We start from the raw sequence: 20,869 nt of genomic DNA, 5'->3' as shown, positions 1-20,869 counted from the left end.
TTACTTAGATATAGAACATTTTACTCCATGTTGGAAGTCCATCTTATAGATAAAATGCCTCCCACCACAAGATGTGCATTTTTGAAATGTTTAAACAAATCTATATCCCATTTTTGTTTTAAACAAGAAATTATATTTATAATAAAACAGGGCTGATTTAAACAAGAAATTATATTTATAATAAAACAGCTCTGATTTTAATTCAGTTTTTTACTCATAAAGATTAATCTTAGTTGGTCAAAATAGCATTTAAAATTAAGGTGACTGTCTTACCCCACCTTCGCCTGCTATGGACATATACTAATTTTTCTATTATTAAGTAAGTTCCGTGTAAAATTGAGAAGAATAAAACATTTATCACAGTATGTAATATTGAAAATGTAGCAAAAGATTTTTTAAACTTATCCTCGGTAAATTTCATAAAATAATAACTTTCTAAATCATTATTCAACAAATCATTGAGAAATTGTAACATTTACATAATTTAAAATGTCGCTATTTTTACCACTTTAAACCAGTATTTAATTATTATTCCAATCCTGTTTATAAAATATGCTCATCTCACAACTTACACTTTGAAGAGACGTGTCTTTTTCGCCCACTTTTGTGTTTGTGTTTGCCACCAGTTCCTGAATTGAGTCAAGTTCGTTTTCTAGGAGTTGAACTCTTTTTTGGAGAATCAGGACTTCCTCTTCAGCCTGGAAAACAAACATTACTAAATTCGTTTGTTTGTCAGCACAGTGACTCCGCCTGTACAGTGCAAAAGAATCGAACCCCAGATTTTAACGTAAAGTTAACTCTTACCCATTGTAGAACAACAGAAACACTTCGTACAAAGATCACTATTGTCTTCACAAATATATAAAACATGATTTAGTAATTAATATTTTCAACCTGAACAACACCTGATGTGCATATGGTCTAAACGATCAGGTCAAAGACCCTACAATTCAGATATTGCCGTTCATGATTTTAATACTGACCTCAAGCCATCCAGTAACCTACCACAACAAAGGTTCTGTCTTGTTCTTTGACCTGAAAAACAGGTCTAACTATCACTTTTACAGGTGACCCAGAACTCAAGGTGAGCATGTTTAGCGGCCGACACACTAACCACTAGACACTGAAAGTAAACGGATAATTGAAGCATTTTCAGGTCATCTTAGTAACGTTTTTTTTTTTTAAACGTAAATGTTCACACATCAACCAATACGTAATAAACGGATGACCTGTCATTTTAATATATAATTGATTGCGAACATTCATGACCCTACATCCCACTTTTTCAAGTAACCTGATAACCCGAAAAACAACTTTAAATATTTCAAGATTAATTAAGATAATAACCGCTAGGTTTGGTCGTACTGAAACATAAAAAAGCTAATAATGCATTACGCATTACCTCCTATTGAAACTGTTCTGTCTGCCCAGTCCTGTCGTAAAGAGGGTGTCAAACAACGAGCTGTTCCAAAGATCTTAAAGGCAAGAGTGAATTATGGAATCCTTTTGATAGAACAAACAAACCTTTCAGGGGTAGTTACCCCACTACACTCAGTACTGCACACATAATGCGAGAAAATTTTGTAAGAAGTGGGTGACCTGCCATTTTAATATAGTGCTCATTTTGAACCCCGAAAAACACGTATGACCTCACATTCCACGTTTTTTTTTTCAAGTAACCCAATAACCCGAAAACCAACTTCAAGATAATATCAAGAGACAGTAGAGAAAGGAACACCACCATAATCGTCTTTATTTTCAGTATAAACTCTGTATCTTTCCATTTCTTATGTAGTGAGTAACAAGATGTTACATTTCCTTAAAAGGTAACTAACAAGCAGCTGTTGTCACCTTCACTATAAGCCTTGTAAACAGGAACTACAATTTGTAACACACAAAACTGTTAACATTAATTCGTGTGGCTTCACAGTCATTTTGATAACGATCACAGCAACAGTAAGTGAAATTTCATACTGAACAGATGTCGCTCACGTCGCCTTATTAGACATTTTGATAATTAGAACGCACTAGAATGTGACGTAACTCCTCATAAACTGTCAGAGCACGTAATTATACCCTTTTCTAATTAACTAGTTAATATCGAGATCTGTGTTTAGGGAGTGTTTATTGAGTTTTTTAACCACATGACACAGATACATCTAGTGAAAGGTGAATTGCTTTAGTCTGTATCGAATAACATCCAACGTTTGATCGCAAAATGATCTTGACGCCAAACTGTGACTCATTAGGCCTAAAATGTTGAAACACTTTCTCACTCCTGTACTAAATCTTCCGATAAATCACGTGACTTTTCATAAAAGTAGGATAAGACGTTACTAATACGAACTTTGATATAAAAATAAGTGGGATAAATTATTAATGCCCTTAATGGGATATGTTTTAATGCTCTTTCTGACGCAATCTAGACTTAACCACATATCAAAACCATAGCGACTTCCGATTATTTTGTTAACACTAAAAAAAGAAGCGAGATAAAAGTGTGGTTTTCCGTAACACTATACGCATCATCAATGACATAAGCTGACAGACAAATGTCCGTCTATATTTGGTCAAACGTAGAAGCGAATGTAAGAATGTTAAGTGTATGTATGTGACAATTTATTAAGTGTTCTTTAAAAATAGGGAAGAAGTCGGGTTGTTGTTATTTAAGTATCGGAATAATAAATAATATATATATGTTATTTAACGAAAACTTAAAACTTGCTCTTATCTTCCAAAATAATCAATTTTATATGATGGATTCTTCAGGATGTTGGAAATAACTTAGAATTCTGTTTATTTCAGGTTAATTTATAACACTTACTTTATTATTTTCGTGTGGAACTTTGTCTTTGGTAGGGTTTTTTTTTTCGCAGATATACACGCACTATTTTTACCGTGAGGAATCGAACCCAGAATTTTAGTATTGTAAGAACGCAAACATTGTTGACACACAAACTATGTGTTAAGGCAGAAAGTTAGTGCTGGAACTATGTCCATTATATGTATCAGAATAAATAAATTATATATATATATACTGCATTTTTGCTTTGTTTATTTTCACTAAGTGTTATAATTATGTAGTAAGAACGTCTGTGACTAGTGTTCACAAAAAGTCCATTATTCATTCATAACTTCCCACGCAACTGCTTCACCATCATTTTGGGGATAATTTCAACAGGCCCTCTGTTGTCTGCTACGTATATGCACATTAACTCGGAACGAAAATATATCATACATTGGTAACAATGTTTCTTAAGATACTAAAAGCGAATCTAGGGTTAGATAACAAATTAAGATTCTGAAAAAGATACGTTATGAAATAATGAAGAATTTCCGGTATTTAATGTTCTATACTTCAACTAAAACAAAATTGTACATTTTAAACTTTAAATAACAATTTATTATAAATAATATTTTATGGTGTACAACAAAAGTTACTGAAGAAATATGGATTTATATATAATTATATTATTAAATACGTATAACTAATTCTTGTGGCCCTCCAGTGGTGTGTCTACGAACTTACACTGGTAGCAAAGCGCAGATAACCCACTGTGCAGCTAACTCTCTGCTTAACTATAAACAAATTAATTAAATCATGTAAGCCTACCTTGTCGGCACGTGCATTTGCTTCACGAGATTGCTGTTCGGCGATCTCAGCCATGTCGATTGCATGTTCTTTTTCTTCTTTCAAAACCTGCACCTTTTTTTTAATAGCTTCCATTGTCGTTATTTGTAAGACCTGAGAACTTCTAGACGCCTAACCACTTGTAGTTAGAACTTATGAGACACTAAGTCACACTCACGGCACTAACATACATATATACACGTACGAGAACATTTTTTTTTTATTGACAGGAGAGCGTTTGGGCCGCTGAGGGAGTGGCTAAACGGACGTGTCTTAATGTTCACTGGTTCAACCTTAATAGGTTAAACTGATATTTTAGTTCGGTTTAGCTGAATCAACCCAACTGGATTGCTACACCGCGATTGAACATCGTTATGTATTCCAATATTTCAAACTTTGAATATTCCGTCAAAAGATTTATTTAATAAATTGTTAAAATTATCATCATTAAGTTACAAAAAATAAAAATAAATGTTTAATATCCCTGTAAAAGAATTATGTGGTTTTCATTTTAACGAAATGACTTAAGCCCTCCCCCGTGGCTCACAACGTTGAAAACGGCTTTCGATACTCATGGTGCGAACAGCACAGTTAGCTTTGTGTTTAACAATGAACAAACGAATTTAATCGGGATAGAAGCTAAAGGCACTCAGAGAAATCTATATATTCTGCCCTTATTTTAAAACTTAAGCTGGCTTTTGCCCTTACATTTAAAAATAAAAAAAAAACGACCCGTTTATGGATTGGAACTTAAAGGAGCAGATGTCACTGTTTTAATAACCAATTGAGTAAAATGCAAACATTTTAAAATCCTTTTCTCGAAATGGTTCCATTTTTAAAATGTTTTTAGAGCAACAATCACACTGAAATATCTCCAATGTTCACAGTGTGGAATCGAACTCTGAATTTTAGTGTTGTAAATCTGGAGAATCACCGCTGTCTCACCAGGGTTCATTTTGTGTAGGAGCCTTCTATTAAGCTCTTCTTACATATATGTGTGTTGAACGATGTTAGGCCTTATTCTTGTGTTAAACCTTCATAATTAGGACTAAAAGTTTGTAGGAGAGTTATTTAAATGGAAGAGACTTCAGGGTAGTTAATTGCATTTATCCTTAATCGTACTCTATACTTAATATAATCTCCTTAATCTTACGTCGAAAGACACTTAAATATTTTTTGTTAAACGTTCAAACATGAAAACAAAAATTATACAATACCACCTTATCACAACTTTTACTATCATCATAGTTTAGTTAGTTTGCTTCAGTTTAAGTACGATTACTCATTATGTGACTCGATAATGTATATGCTTAGAACATAAACCTCTGATATCATTTTCATAGAGAATTATAATGTATTGTTAAGTCCAACTAAAACAACAAAAGTTCGTGGTACATATATCGATTTTAAATACACTTGTAACAAGCTTGTTTGTACAAAATAATTCACCTTCCAAACAACAACATATCCAGTTTTAGCTGCACAATTAAACTTTCCCACACTCAAGTTTAACTACCCAGTTTTTCGACTGCACAATTAAGTTTTTCCCTGGACTTAAGCCTAACTACCCAGTTTTTTAGGATGCACGATCAAGTTGTTTCTCCGATGCCGTATTTTCGATTGACTCACTTAAAACTATTGGTACAAAACTCCCCAAACTTCACTTATCATGCTATTTTAATCAAAACCAATAACAAAATCTTTCATGACGTATTAACAACGATAAACAGAGAAAGTATTCTCCCTCCAACACTGCAACTATAAGACAGACAAATATCATGCAACATTTTCTACAAACTATACACATACATGCTAATAAAACGTAAAAATTATATTGGCGTCACGTTACCAGAAAACGATGTCCGATATGTTTCCCAAACATACATATAATTTTTGTTGTTGTTTTGTTTTAACGTAATACGCCATCTGAACTCTATTAATCACGAAAAATCAAACAGTGAAGTGTAGCTTTGTAAGTCAAATGTGGGACATCACAGAAAGAAAAACTAGTGTTACACTATTCGTTAATTATTCGAAAACAATATTATTGAGAGATAACTTGCCATGAAAAATGTATTATTTTAAACATTCTTAACAGTGTACGCTCACGTGAGTTAAAACAAACACATACTTTTGACTTTCATAGGATCATTTAAACAAAGAAAATACGAAACAGTAATTCAACATTTCCTGTTTTTTCGAAGGCTGTTCAGTGGATCGTTTTCTACCCATTACTGTTTGTTTTTTGAATTTCGCACAAAGCTACTCGAGGGCTATCTGTGCTAGCCGTCCCTAATTTAGCAGTGTAAGGCTAGAGGGAAGACAGCTAGTCATCACCACCCACCGCCAACTCTTTTACCAACGAATAGTGAGATTGACCGTTACATTATAACGACCCCACGGCTGAAAGGGCGAGCATGTTTGGCGCGACGGGGATGCGAACCCACCGACCCTCAGATTACGAGTCGCACGCCTTAACACGCTTGGCCATGCCGAGTCCTACCCATTATTATCGAGTTACCAAAGTTTATATCAATAATAATTAGCACTTCCTGAGAGCATAATATCTGCATATATTTTCTAAAACAAATCGGTTATCCATCTGTGATAGCGCAAAGTTTAAGCACTCAAGTTACAATTCTGGGTTCGATATCCCAAAAAAGAACAGAGCACCAACGGCCCATTATGTGGCTTCGCGCTGAAAACAAATAACTTTATTGTATAATTAAATCAAATTAAAATAATTTCACAGACTGTATTTAACTGTTTTTTGTTGTTGTTTTAATTATGAATAGATGACGCTTTTGACACTTAAAACTTTTCAGTTATTACAGATTTATTGTTTATCTGTGAAAACGTTGGCCTCTTCTTATAAAAATGTAATTTCAATATCAAGAGAAAAAAAAAACACCCTCAACAGGTTAGTTCAGTTTCTCCACTTGACGTGTTGCTTTTATTTGGAAAGTTTAGTTGAAACAAGAATCAGTGTATAAACACTTAATGCAGAGTAACTGAAAACATCCTGACGTGAATCCACAAAAAATTGTACCCGATTCTTCTCCATTAACTTAACTAATTTTGGTAGAGTCAAGTGATAATATAACCACATTTGTGGGCTTTTATGTGTTGAAGTTTTAAAATAAGTTAAGTTGTTGTTTACGCCTAAAACTTTGCACAGAGGGGTTAATCAGTAGGTCATTCATGTGCTAAAACACACATTAAGTTTAAATGTTTTATAGTACAGAAGTAAATAATCTTTTAGACAAATCTACTTGTAATTGTATAACTCATGTGAAGCGTTCTAGCATTATAGAAAAATCCACCTATACGGCAACTTATGAAAGATAAACATTTCAAACATCTCGAATTATTTATTCTTTATATTAAGTGTTTTGTACCAATTATAGTATTTTCACTGGTTAGACAGGAGTTTTTCTTGAGAAGAGAATTCTGCCAAAATTACAGTTTTAGAAATTACAAGATCTAAACGAGTGTAATTCAAGTTATTGTTAATATACAGCAGTGGTTCCCAACCAGGCGTGCGAGATAAAAATTTGTTTTGGCCATCTTCACCTTTATTCTTAAATAAATAATTACTGTGAGGGGTGCGAGAACATATTAAAATTTTTAGGGGTTGTTTAGTTGTGATCAAATTTATGATTTGGTTTTGCACTATTTCACAAAAAAGTGTCATCAACGAAACATTTCATGAACGTATCAATTTAATGTCTTGATATAATACAACAAAAACATTCTACACATAGTCACATTTTGACATTCTATTCCAGAATAACAACATCACTGAGGTAATCATGACATTTCAAATACTCACCCTACATATAAATAAACTTTGTGTTTTTTTTTAACCAATCTGAAGAAACTAAATATTAATATATTAATTTTAGGTTGCATCTGATATTACCTTTGAAATGTAAAATGTATCATTTTAATGAAGATACTGTAAACATGTAAAGTACGGATATAATTTCTGGTTATAAAGCTAGATGCTATTTGAAGGTATCTACAGAGGTCACTAGTGTATCTCAATATTCATACACGTATTTACTGGTTACAACCTAATATTGACTAACAATGGAAGTACAAAAGTTCAAATTTACATATCAGTAAACACCGCAACACAGGTAAGATAATACACCATTACCTTCCTTGAAGAAAGTTTCTGAGTTATAATTTTAAAAATATTCTACCCTACATCTAACTTCTACTTTCAAATTCAGACAACTATTTTAAATAAATAAAAAATGAACACAGCAAGAGAAAATATTTAATGTTTCATCATGAATTCTGTATTCGGAAACAAATTTCTTCAGTAAACTGAGAACACTTGGCCGAACCACCCAAGTCTGCTGTCCGAACCTGAGGGTAAAACAAACAAAACATTAAGAGGTTATTTCAAATCAAGTATGTCATGAATAACCTATAGAATATAATACTTCAATTTTGTAAATAATTATACCTTTTGTTTTGAAGAGAAAGTTTTAACATTTAAAGAAATCATAAGTATAACAGCATTGTCAAACAATTTTAACTAAAACCTAACCTAACCTGAACTGACCTCCTAACTTGACCTGACCTGACCTGATTAAACCTAACCTGAACTGACCTTGCCTTCCCTGATAGTATCAAAACATGCTTTTTCAATTTTGTCAGCATGGCTTGAGAAGCCCATGTATCTCAACATCATGATGGAACTCAAGAGAAGGGCTGTTGGATTTGCTTTGTCCTGTCCAGCAATGTCAGGGGCTGTTCCATGAACCTGAGATAAAATCAGACAATAAATACTTTCAAACTCAACAAACACGAACAAAAGTAAAGGCAAGAACTAACTGTGACACTCTGCTTCTTTGACTGTGTAAATCAAGATATATGTGACACACTGCTTCTTTCACTGTGTAAATCAAGATGGATGTGACACTCTGCTTCTTTCACTGTGTAAATCAAGATGGATGTGACACACTGCTTCTTTCACTGTGTAAATCAAGATGGATGTGACACACTGCTTCTTTCACTGTGTAAATCAAGATGGATGTGACACACTGCTTCTTTCACTGTGTAAATCAAGATGGACGTGACACTCTACTTCTTTCACTGTGTAAATCAAGATGGATGTGACACACTGCTTCTTTCACTGTGTAAATCAAGATGGATGTGACACACTGCTTCTTTCACTGTGTAAATCAAGATGGACGTGACACACCGCTTTCACTGTGTAAATCAAGATGGACGTGACACTGCTTTCACTGTGTAAATCAAGATGGACGTGACACACTGCTTTCACTGTGTAAATCAAGATGGACGTGACACACTGCTTTCACTGTGTAAATCAAGATGGACGTGACACACTGCTTTCACTGTGTAAATCAAGATGGACATGACACACTGCTTTCACTGTATAAAACAGGATGGATGTATTGTCTTAACCATGTAGAATGTAAAACAGGACGGATGTATTGTCTTAACCATGTAGAATGTAAAACAGGATGGATGTATTGTCTTAACTATGTAGAATGTAAAACAGGACGGATGTATTGTCTTAACCATGTAGAATGTAAAACAGGATGGATGTATTGTCTTAACTATGTAGAATGTAAAACAGGATGGATGTACATCTTATTACAAAAAGCTCTTAACACTTTGCTATTCATGTTTACAATATGTTCAAACCTCTGATCAAGTGTATGTCAGTTATGGTAACCTTCAATAAAAACACTTACAGATTCAAATATGGCTCCTTCTTCACCAATATTTCCACTAGGTGTAACACCTAGCCCTCCAACCAATCCAGCACAAAGATCACTATCAAATGAAAAATAATATATTTGAAAACAACCTTTGCAGGGTTTTGAATCCTGGAGTCTGTAAATCTATAGTATAATCAACATGAACAAACTCTAGTTTCTACAGAAGCAAGGATTTCCTATGTGTTTTATTTTCTAAGTCATTTTGGGTGTATGTCAGCACATTAAAAATATAAAAAAAACTGATCAAGGGTAAACAAGTTTTGGATAATTTATAAATATAATTCTTTCACATTTCTTGTCCAAATCTAACATTTATCATAGTACATGGCAAGGTAGACTTTGTTATATGTCATTAATAAAAAATATTGGAGTTTCTCAAAGGTTTATAAAATAACAAATAGTTGAGGTTCAACACATTTACATGAGGTTAAAGTTTTTGGTTTATTTTACTATGACCTTTAACATCCTTACCTCAAAATATCACCATAGAGATTGGGCATGACCAATACATCGAAGTTTGATGGGTCTTGAACCATCTAATATAAAAACACAACAATTTCATGTGCAAGTGCCACAGACAAAATGGGACACATCAGTTGAAACTGATAGGTATATCAAAAAGTACTCTAACAAATGTTGTTAAGGATTACTTACTTTTAAACACACAGTATCTAAGTACATTTCATCGTATTTAATTTCTGGATGTTGTTCGGCAATTTCTTGACAACATCGGAGAAAAAGTCCATCAGACATCCGCCTTGAAGAAAAATTTAAAACATGGTTTATTTCTTCCAGAATATTTGATTGTTAATATTTCAACTGTTAACATACCTTCAGTCTTACGGTCTAGTATATTAAAGCTTAAACTACAGTCATCTCACAAAGTTGTATCTGATGGCTTGAAGAATTATGGTGAGAGGAAGACATTCATCCTGATTAAAGCATCACACATAAAAGATGTAATGGTTTTCAAATGAGACCCAAGACTTGAGTACTCTGCAATAGTTCACTGTTCTTAACTGGGAGATTAAAGTTATGTTTAATGAATGTAAGTCTTGCTAGTTTATATCAGAGTATGCTTGGACAGCTGTGTTCAAAGTATATCTTCAGTCAATAAAACAAAAGATTCATGTTTCTCTACAACAATATAATCTACAGATTCATCGTCATGACCTCAATATAAACCAAAATGTTATCCTTCATCTTTAAGAACATGCCCACTGTGGACAGGCTTTGTCATGAACTAATGACACAACAGCTGGTTAAAAATAACTGTAAAATGTATGTGAGTTTAGAAGATTTTCCAAATTATTTGTTTGTGTTCATGATAACTATAATTACTAAAATCCAGTGACAAACATCAGTATTTACAAAAATGTACAACATTTCACAATTGTTTCTCAAACAATTCAAATGCCACCAAAATAGTGCAGTACTTCAAAAACACACTTGAATGTTTTTTTTACAAATATACCAAACAAATTAGCCCAGACTTATTAATGTGTTTTTTGCTTATGTTATTCTAAATAATTGTAATAAGTAATAACAAAGAAACAACACATACACAGAGAGGGGGTAGAACAAATATGTGTGTGTTTTGTTGAAAGCTTAAATATTCACTCAAGAGCTCTCCACACAATATGTTCCTAATTTTCAACTTCCAAGTGTATTGGGAAGGTAGCTAGATTACCAGCATGAATTATTGGGATATGAACATCCCACAGTCTGGCAAGGAAACACTTTGACAATGTCAGTTTCAAATCTGTTTTTTGTTTGACAAGTCATGCAGGATGTGTCCTCATCTAGGATGCCATTTAAAAAAGTAATTGAACTCCAGAATAATCACTCAACATTTAATATATGAATAATACGATTAATAAATTAAACCTGTGAATTTAAACTTCATAAACATTTTGTTTTAATAACAGATTTCTCACAATCTAACTTTTCAGATTTTGAAAATACTTATTTTTTTCTATCACACATAATTTTTCATAAATTGATAAAAACAAATCTTACTAGGACCAAATTATTTCATTTACCACAATGAACATTTTTTTATTATTATGTTTCAGTTCTAGAACAATTGATAAAACTCCATGATTGGTTTAGAAACACCTATAGCCAGTAGTTGTCAACATTCTAAACATAAAATGTGACCCAATTTCAATGAAAATGATTGACTTACATAAAAGCACAAATAATGTTTTGTGAAAAAAACCTGTATGTAATGGACAAAAATGGATATTTTCAAGTTCAATACACAGAAATTAATGCAGAATACATAAAATTATCAAAACAGCACACCTTCACAGGCCTGTGTACCCAGTATAGTACTTTGCACCAACAAAATTAACATATTATATCATAAAAAATGGACAAAGTAATTTATAAAACAAATACACGGCCTTCAGTGTGTGTCAGCTAAGGTTTAAAAGACAAAGGAAATCAAATTTAACATTACAATAAAGATCTTTAGGTGTGAGAAAACACAAACATAAGTATAAAAAACCGACACATACATTATATTTGCCTTATGAACAGCCGTAACAACATTCCTTCTGTTTGATTTGGCGTAATTAAAGGCATATTCTGCAACTCTTCTCGACGCTATCTCAGTGATTAGTTTAATGCTTTGTACCACTCCGGAGACGATCTGCGGAGATGAAATAAAATTCGCTTATAATCTGGAGAAGATAACAATTTGTTTTTTTTACAAAATATGAACAAAAATATAAAACCACATATCTTAAAACACGTACCATTCGCAACACTTCTGACAATGCACGTACCATTCGCAATACTTCTGACAATACATGCACCATTAACAATACCTCTGACAATACATGTACCATTTGCAATGCTTCTAACAATACATGTACCATTCACAATGCTTCTAACAATACATGTACCATTCACAATGCTTCTAACAATACATGTACCATTCACAATGCTTCTAACAATACATGTACCATTCACAATGCTTCTAACAATACATGTACCATTCACAATGGCTTCTAACAATACATGTACCATTCACAATGCTTCTAACAATACATGTACCATTCACAATGCTTCTAACAATACATGTACCATTCACAATGCTTCTAACAATACATGTACCATTCACAATACTTCTAACAATACATGTACCATTCACAATGCTTCTAACAATACATGTACCATTTACAATACTTCTAACAATACATGTACCATTTACAATACTTCTAACAATACATGTACCATTTACAATACTTCTAACAATGCATGTACCATTTACAACACTTCTGACAATGCATGTACCATTTACAACACTTCTGACAATGCATGTACCATTTACAACACTTCTGACAATGCATGTACCATTTATAATACTTCTGACAATGCATGTACCATTTACAACACTTCTGACAATACATGTACCATTTACAACACTTCTGACAATGCATGTACCATTTACAACACTTCTGACAATGCATGTACCATTTAGAATACTTCTGACAATGCATGTTCCATTTAGAATACTTCTAACAATACAATACGCAATCCATTTATAATGCTTCAAACAATATAATATGCATACCATTTACAATAATTCCAACAATACCACTGTATACCTCTTCTGAACATCAAAACATCAAATAAGTACTTGTATTTTATAAAACATACCCCACGTTTAATACAACTGTATACCCCTTCTGCATATCACATAAGTACTTGTATTTTATAAAACATACCTGATGTTCAATACAACTGTATACCCCTTCTGTATATCACATAAGTACTTGATTTTATAAAACATACCCCATGTTTAATACAACTGTATACCCCTTCTGTATATCACATAAGTACTTGTATTTTATAAAACATACCCCACGTTTAATACAACTGTATACCCCTTCTGTATATCACATAAGTACTTGTATTTTATAAAACATACCTCATGTTCAATACCACTGTATTCCCCTTCTGTGTTCTCCCTTATTGTCACAACATCCACGTCCTTGTAAAGGGTCTCGTATCCGTCAATTGAGCGGCATGGACGTACATTGGCATAAAGATTAAACTCCCTGGGAACAAGGCAGAACATTAGTAAGTATTCACATGACAGGCTTTAGTATTGAAGTCATTCATTCACTAGTAATGTTAATTTAATGTTTCATATGTTCTCAAATTCCATAATTCACTTTATTACGCTAACTTCATGTTATGACAGCTTACAAATATGAACATATGTATTAATTTGTATAACTTGACAATTATTCTCACAGTTATTACACTTAAGATCTTGTAAATATGTGACCTTTAACCTCAAACACAAAATTAATATAACTTTACACCCAAAATCTCTGATTTATAACAACCAGCAGATTACAACAAGATGTGGCAACCTTCCAACACGATATATTTTACTGTTTCAAATTATAAAACAAAATACCAAATTACCAAACAAATTACCTAATTTTCAACTTGCATGGCTAAGAAAACGAGTATGTCAAACTATCTTCTAATAGCTAATAATAAAATACTTCTGTTTCAAGTTTACAAAATAATCCAAAAATACAGCAATACTTACGTATTACTCAAATGGTATAGAACAGCTTATGGTAAGATTTATTAGCTTTATAACACTCTTACAAAACAACACCCTGCAAAAAAAACTGTATTTCAAATATTCCCTTTCAATGAAACATCAAGGTAAAGGATTTAATCTCAACGTACTGTCTCAAGGCAAGGTTTAGTGATCTATGACCTTTCCCTATTGGAGTAGCCAATGGTCCTTTCAATCCCACTTTGTTTGTGTGAATAGAGTTGATGGCCTTCTGAGGAATGCCGAACTTCCCATCAGGACCTTTTACTGGGGTTACATCCACCTTTTCCCACTTGATAGGGACCTGGTAACAAACACCAACATCTTAAAAATTTATAAGGTTACATTGTAAGAAGTGGCATATTAGGTAAGCTTTATTGTATGTTCAACAAACACAGCAGGTGTTTGACATCACTCCCGATGAATCACTTGGCCCACCTGTGCGATTCCTTCTTTACTACATAAAAAATCTCTTTTCTAAGATTCAATCAGCTGACCACACTATTAGACAACTTCTAACTACAATCACACCCCTATCTTAAACTTGTTTGCAGAAACTTCCACAGAAATTGCAGCTGAATCTAAGGATTCCAACCTTCTTACAGACTAAAAAGTCTCAGTTCTTTAACTGTCATGTCAGTTAAAATACGTCAATAACTTTAAAGTGTGTGTATATATAAATATTTCTTGTGATAAATAAAGAAACAATACAATCACTACCTACACACATTTAAACACTACTTACAATCACTACCTACATACATTTAAAATACTACTTACAATCACGACCTACACTTATTTAAAACACAACTTACAATCACTAATGGCACTTATTTAAAACACTACTTACAATCACTACTGACACACATTTAACACGCTAGTTATAACACACATCCAACACACTAGTTATAACACACATCTAACACAGTCCTGTGGTTCATGGTTCTTACTGCTACCTTATTCTTTTCTCAGCCAACTATAATCAAAGTCATAATTTACACATTAGTACACTGTGAAACAACAATGATGAACTACATCTTAAGATAAAGTTTACAATAAACGGATGTTTATCAGTACGTTTTACTTAAAACCTCTACACACTTCAGCTGCTGTAAAAATCTGCTGTACTGCTTCCGATATCTCTGGACCAATCCCATCACCAGGTATTAATGTAACAGTACGTACATCAGAAGAATACCGTCTGACAGAGTTCACGGCTGCTGAGTGTCCTTTCTTTATTAAAGAGACCTGCAAAACGTTCAAACAAAAGAACATAAAACACATCACACAAACAAGTTACTACCATTTGACCAACAATTACCAACAGAAAAAATATGATTAGATGTGTAAATCTTACTGAAATTACACCACAATGAATTATTTTTATTTGTTACTTAAGTAAAACATCAGTTTTTGGTAATTTGTGGTGTACATTTCTTGGCCCATCAACCTATCCAGTTGCATACTCAAAAACAGTACTAAAATTCACAAAAAATATATATATGTACACAACAGGTTATGACTATTAAAATAAATAGAAAACAAATAGTACCACTCCATTATAATGTAAAAACAATCCAATTAAAAATTATGTTTATGATAAAAATCTGTTGGTTAATACATAATTTATCTCCACAGAGGCTAAGCAGTAAGGTTCAGGGTTTGTGATACTAAAAACCAGGTTTCAGTACCCATGCTGAGAGCAGCAAATCAGGTCTCGACAGTGTAGATTTATACTTTATAGATACAGTTTGAGATGTGTATAAAAAAACAAAGTATAATTGTTCTCCATTCTGCTAATTTATCTTATTAAAAACTATCACCACACCACTAATACAATATGATCATTCTAAAAGAATTCTATTGTCACACTCACTAAACATGATCATGAAAAACTTGAGAACATTATAAATAAACATTTGGAAACTTGATAATCTGCAAACAGGAAAGTAAACAAATATGGCTGGAGATACTGTAGACACTATTTACTAAAGCAACAAACTCCAGTTTTAACTTCATGCTATTATTAAGAATTATATTTTAATGGTATCAAAATAGAAATCTATTGTTTGAGTAAATAATGTCCATAATGTATTCAGTCTCTTTCCTTACATTTTTTATTAACCCTATTTGAAAGTTTTTAAGTTTCCCATCTTTGTATTTTTCTTGTATGCTGGCTTTGTTTTTTTATGTTTAACTATGGACAAAAGGATTACTTGATATGGTAACTGAATACATTGTAGTGGTAATAAACAAAGTAAGTAGCTGATACAGTTCATGATGATTTACTGTAGCTACTGACTAGTTGACCACATTAGCTCAAGATGTAAAAATTTAAGCTGCAGCTGAAGATTTTTATGAAAATATTGTAACCATTTATAGTTTATGTTTTAACTAAATTCTGAATATACATATTTAGAGTAAGAGACACAACCCTCAGTAAAACACATACAAAATTTTACTTACCAGTAAAAAAGAACTGTTTAAGTAAAATGCACACATCTAAAACATCATTTTGAATAAACTTTTGTGTTTCTTAAGATAATTATTCTATGAATATAATGTTTGTTTTTTTCACTACATCACTTCATACATAATATAGGGGTTCTCTCCCCCAGAACACTGGTTGTATAGTATATAAAACCTTGAGTATCTACAGGTTATAATTAACTGGTAATTCATTTAGCTTTTTAAACAAACACCAGATATTTGTAAGAAAGCTAACTTCAAGAGGTAATGATAACATCGTTTACACTAGAATTATGATGTTTTTTAGTTCATGTATAATACAGAAGAAACAACTCAAACTTCCCTACCTTCACAGTAACTTATTTAGTATTATACACAAGGTTAGGGTACAATACACCGAGTTGTTGTTGTAGGATGACAAGAGAATAACTTGAAATAGGCCAGTATGGGTGGATTTTATTTTCCTTGTAAGCCTAACATACATGTTGTTTTTTGCATTTCTGTATGTATATAGCCTTAACCACCAACAGTCAAGATCTGAAGTCTTGTTTGGACTGAAGACTGAATCTTTAGTGTTTAAGGTACTCTTTGTCCAAATGTTTTCTTTATATTTTGTGCATTTCTTAGCAATCACAATTAAAAGGAAAGATATACAGAATTTTAATGTTTAATAATAGTAGCTATTATTATCCCGAGAAACAGTACCGTTCACTTAACTTTTAAGAGCAGTATTTTATATTCAGTATTACTATACTAGTAATACGTTACTCCATCATAATGTAACTTGTCTTCGAGCTGGTTTTGATCTGCCATTGGGTTGATAAAAACTGGCCGATGGGCCAATAGCCTTTTCAATCTGATAGCATTGACCAAAGACTTCCCTCAGGTCTTCACTCGAGTTTAGTTAACTTTTAAAGTTTAATAGTTTGAAAACTCAGACTTTGATCAAACAATCAATAATGTTACCATACAAATGTTACATCAGAAATAACGCGACCGCGTTGACTTAAAGTGTGACACCAGGCGGAGACATGTCTCTGCATAAGTTAATTTTATAAATGAACTTGTATGAAGTTACAGTTGTAAGTTCGATACAATCACCCTTTAAACTGTTTTTATAAAAATGTGAATGTGGTAAAATTCATGCATTTATTACTCCTTTGTAATTTCAAACAATCAAGGATAGCGTAAAAATATCGAACTAAAAACGAAGAGAAAAACTCAAAATTTAACAATAAAAGATGCTTTCACTTACCAAATTCCTCACGCACGCCATGATAACTCTGAAAATACTGTGTGCGCTACCTGTAATATTGCAGTATAATTTTATCTATGAGGTTTTTTATCTATACTTCACCGAAAAGCAAACAAAATTAATTATAATGCATGGTTCCCTACATGGTAAACGATGAATTTAGAGACTATCACCACAAAAATCCGAGGTCGTATTCTGTTACTGCACTGTATAGTTTGAATCACAAACGTTTGATTGTTAAGGTTTTCATTTTATTTTACGCACACACATAAATAACGAAAATACAATTAAATTTCACCTTTGGATACGAATGGCAAAACACACACACACATAGATGTTTAACAACTTAAAGGCTTCATCACTGTATATATATATATATTACTTAATGCTTTCAAACGATGTTTCACTCTATATTTCATAAGTTTTTGTTTTTTGTTTGTTGTATATGTATTTTACACAACAATGTACGGTAAAAATGTTTTAAAAAGGAGTTTCTTTTGTACACATTTTATATTTAATTTTAAAATAAACGTGTATTTGAAGACAGTTTTTCTTTATTTTCATATAATTCTGATATTAAACTATATTTCAGAGGCTTGTCTTTCACCATTTTACTATCATGTTGTATCACCCTTGAATGTAGTTTTTGTTTTGTTTTGGGGTTTTGCTGTTCATGTGGTGCGTAATTATCAGGGCGTAGATTTTTTACACCCGATGGGGGGGGGATGATTTTTGCAACCACTTATGTGGACTGTTCAATTTGCAAATTGATAATATCTGATTACATGAACCTGAAAGCTGTAAACATGCAGTCACAGAGTAATCTTGTTGCCCCGATACTTCATGGTTTCCATGTAGATTTGTATAAGGTGTCGTGAACAGTTTTCAAAATGTTAATAGAATAAAGACAAATGTGTCACAAATTAACTGCCACATGAATTTATTCCTGCACACTGCACAGTATAAAAGATGGTCATTATACTTGACAAGGTTACTAATAACTTTCATTGTATGAATTACGTTTTCAAATATTAATAAAATTAGTAATTACCCTTGATAAGTTTATATCTACTGAAAACTGTTCATGTTGTTTGATAAAAATAATTAAAATGTCTTTGCAAACTCTTGAAAATTACACATCAATACAATGTAGCACATAATTATTCATACTTTTCATTGAAGTAAGATTCATTTAGTCCTCTAGTCTACATGTTCCCAAACATAGACCTCATTTGTGATGATCTGTTTATGAATTATTTCATAAGTTCTTCTATATTTATCTTGTCGACCTCATCTTTGTGAGTGTGACAAACTGCCATATGGTTGTGGCGGCACTGAGACATAGTTGACCTTAATACGTCTTCAACCGTCCTAATGCTGAAAAGCTGCGTTCACATTCGCAGCTGGATACCGGACATACAAGCAAAATTTTCATGAGAGAAACGCTTCACTAAACATCTGCTGGCTTGTTTCATGCATTTTACAGAAAGCGTCCTTCGCACCTTTCAGAGATACTGCTTTTGTTGTTCCTTTGGACATGGGCAACTGAAATTCGAGCCGTTGTCCAGAGATTTCTAGATAGAAGTTTACAACCGAGTTGTTAATCTTGCCAGATGTGATCACGTTCTCAAGTGCCAGATATTGCCTCAAGTCATTGTTATCTGCATTGAATCTAGTGGTCAGATGTTCAATGACTGTGTCCACAAATTCAAAATATTGGCTTCTGTATTAATCTCTAGCTGTTGCAGAATGGTGTGCTGAGCCATCACCTGTGATCCTTCTGGGGGTCTGCAAATGCGTGGTAGTTCAATGGACACCAGATCTAGGGAAGTTACCTTTTTCTCAGCTTCATCAAATATCTTGTTGAAATTTGCCTATGTTCGCAATTGCTCAACTATCATTGCAGATGCTTCAAATAAGCCAGATACTGTCGTTTATTTTGCTTGGAATGCACGGTTTAGTTTCTGTAATGCAGCTAATGGATGCTGAGCCATCAACAATCCTAAAACTGTCTTTCTTTTGTCAAATCTGTCCAGCAGACCTCGTGCTTTCACTGCTGCATTTAATTTTTCATTTGATAATTCAGACAAAGAATCAACAATGTCACTGTAGTTATCATTAGCACATGTAATTGCAGATATACGGCACAACAAGCGTGTTGGACACAGTAAGCGAATGTATTTAACTGGACCATTGTGGCTGTCTGACGATACAATATTTTCAAAGATTGTCTTGTATTTGCTTGACCACTGAAGCAAGACACTAAGTTCATGTACCCAATGAATAGAATCTCGAACACATTCACAAGCTTCAACTGCATGTTGCATTATTAAATTAGCCTTGTGTGCTCCACAATGAAAAAACAAAGTTGACGGTTGCTTCTCTTTTATTTTTGCCTGGCATCCACTGTACGCACCACTCATGTTAGCGGCTCCATCATAAGTTTACGCTCTTAATCCTGACAGTGGTAAATTGAGTCTAGTCAGTACATCAAGTACAGTCGAGAATACTGTTTCACCAGTTGTATTGGAAACACTGTACAAACCAAGAAATGTATCATGGGCGTCAAGGTTCTCATCTACGTATTGCACACATAGTCTTCTTGTTTGGCACCTGTAACGTCTTGAGTGCCATCAACCATTAATGCAAAGATTTTACTTTGCTGCACTTTGTGTGCTATGTTCCTCAGTATTTGATGTCTGAACATCTCCATTATTTCGTTCCGAGCCTGGGGTGATGTGAATGTGGTTTTCTTTGTAGGCCGTCAACTTAGGATCTTCCTCTTCTAGGAAGTTCCCCTCCGTATCAGTATGTCCACGTAATGCTAAACCTTGATGCAGTAAGAAACGTAAACTTCTGAATATTTTGGCTAAACTTCTTTTGTATTCTTCCTGCTGCTTCTTTTTTCCATCATATAGCTGGACAGTCACTGGAGTTACATCAAGTGAACCTTCTGGAGATATAGTGAATCTGTGCTGAGATTCGTTTGGTGTTCGTTGAATTTCTGTTTTGCCTTTTTCCAGTTGCAAAAACTGGTGGATATGAAGGTATACTCTACTGGCCTCTCCAATTTCCCTGTATAAAGGCCTCTATTTTCCGCCTTGGCAAAATGAAAGCATATGACTTTTTGAGTCTGTTTGTCAAAGTGCAGCCATGAGAAC

At 33.1% G+C, this 20,869-nt stretch overlaps 2 protein-coding genes across 4 annotated transcripts in view; both read right to left on the bottom strand.

Moving 5' to 3' along the window:
- Positions 1 to 5,506, bottom strand: part of LOC143246858 (tropomyosin-like) — a 36,059-nt gene extending 30,553 nt beyond the window's left edge. For all 3 annotated transcript variants that reach the window (XM_076494091.1, XM_076494089.1, XM_076494090.1), the window contains exons 1-2: positions 3,614 to 5,506; positions 573 to 698 (exon numbers count right to left, since the gene is read on the bottom strand). In XM_076494091.1, the coding sequence (XP_076350206.1) occupies positions 573 to 698; positions 3,614 to 3,727 (240 nt within the window). In that variant the 5' untranslated portion in view covers positions 3,728 to 5,506. The remainder of the gene's footprint in view (positions 1 to 572; positions 699 to 3,613) is intronic.
- A 1,829-nt stretch (positions 5,507 to 7,335) lies between these two features.
- On the bottom strand, positions 7,336 to 18,081 carry Idh3a (isocitrate dehydrogenase [NAD] subunit alpha, mitochondrial). The gene is made up of 10 exons (XM_076494084.1): positions 17,709 to 18,081; positions 15,086 to 15,232; positions 14,116 to 14,288; positions 13,334 to 13,463; positions 11,916 to 12,049; positions 10,048 to 10,150; positions 9,865 to 9,929; positions 9,367 to 9,448; positions 8,256 to 8,408; positions 7,336 to 8,008 (listed from the first exon to the last, which is right to left on the bottom strand). Exons 1-10 carry the CDS (start codon positions 17,727 to 17,729, stop codon positions 7,928 to 7,930), a joined length of 1,089 nt encoding a protein of 362 aa, XP_076350199.1. The 5' UTR covers positions 17,730 to 18,081; the 3' UTR covers positions 7,336 to 7,927.
- Positions 18,082 to 20,869: the final 2,788 nt, after the last annotated feature.

Source organism: Tachypleus tridentatus, chromosome 3 (genome assembly GCF_004210375.1).
Source record: "Tachypleus tridentatus isolate NWPU-2018 chromosome 3, ASM421037v1, whole genome shotgun sequence".
Lineage (NCBI taxonomy): Eukaryota > Metazoa > Arthropoda > Merostomata > Xiphosura > Limulidae > Tachypleus > Tachypleus tridentatus.
This window is presented reverse-complemented; position numbering and strand designations above follow the sequence as displayed.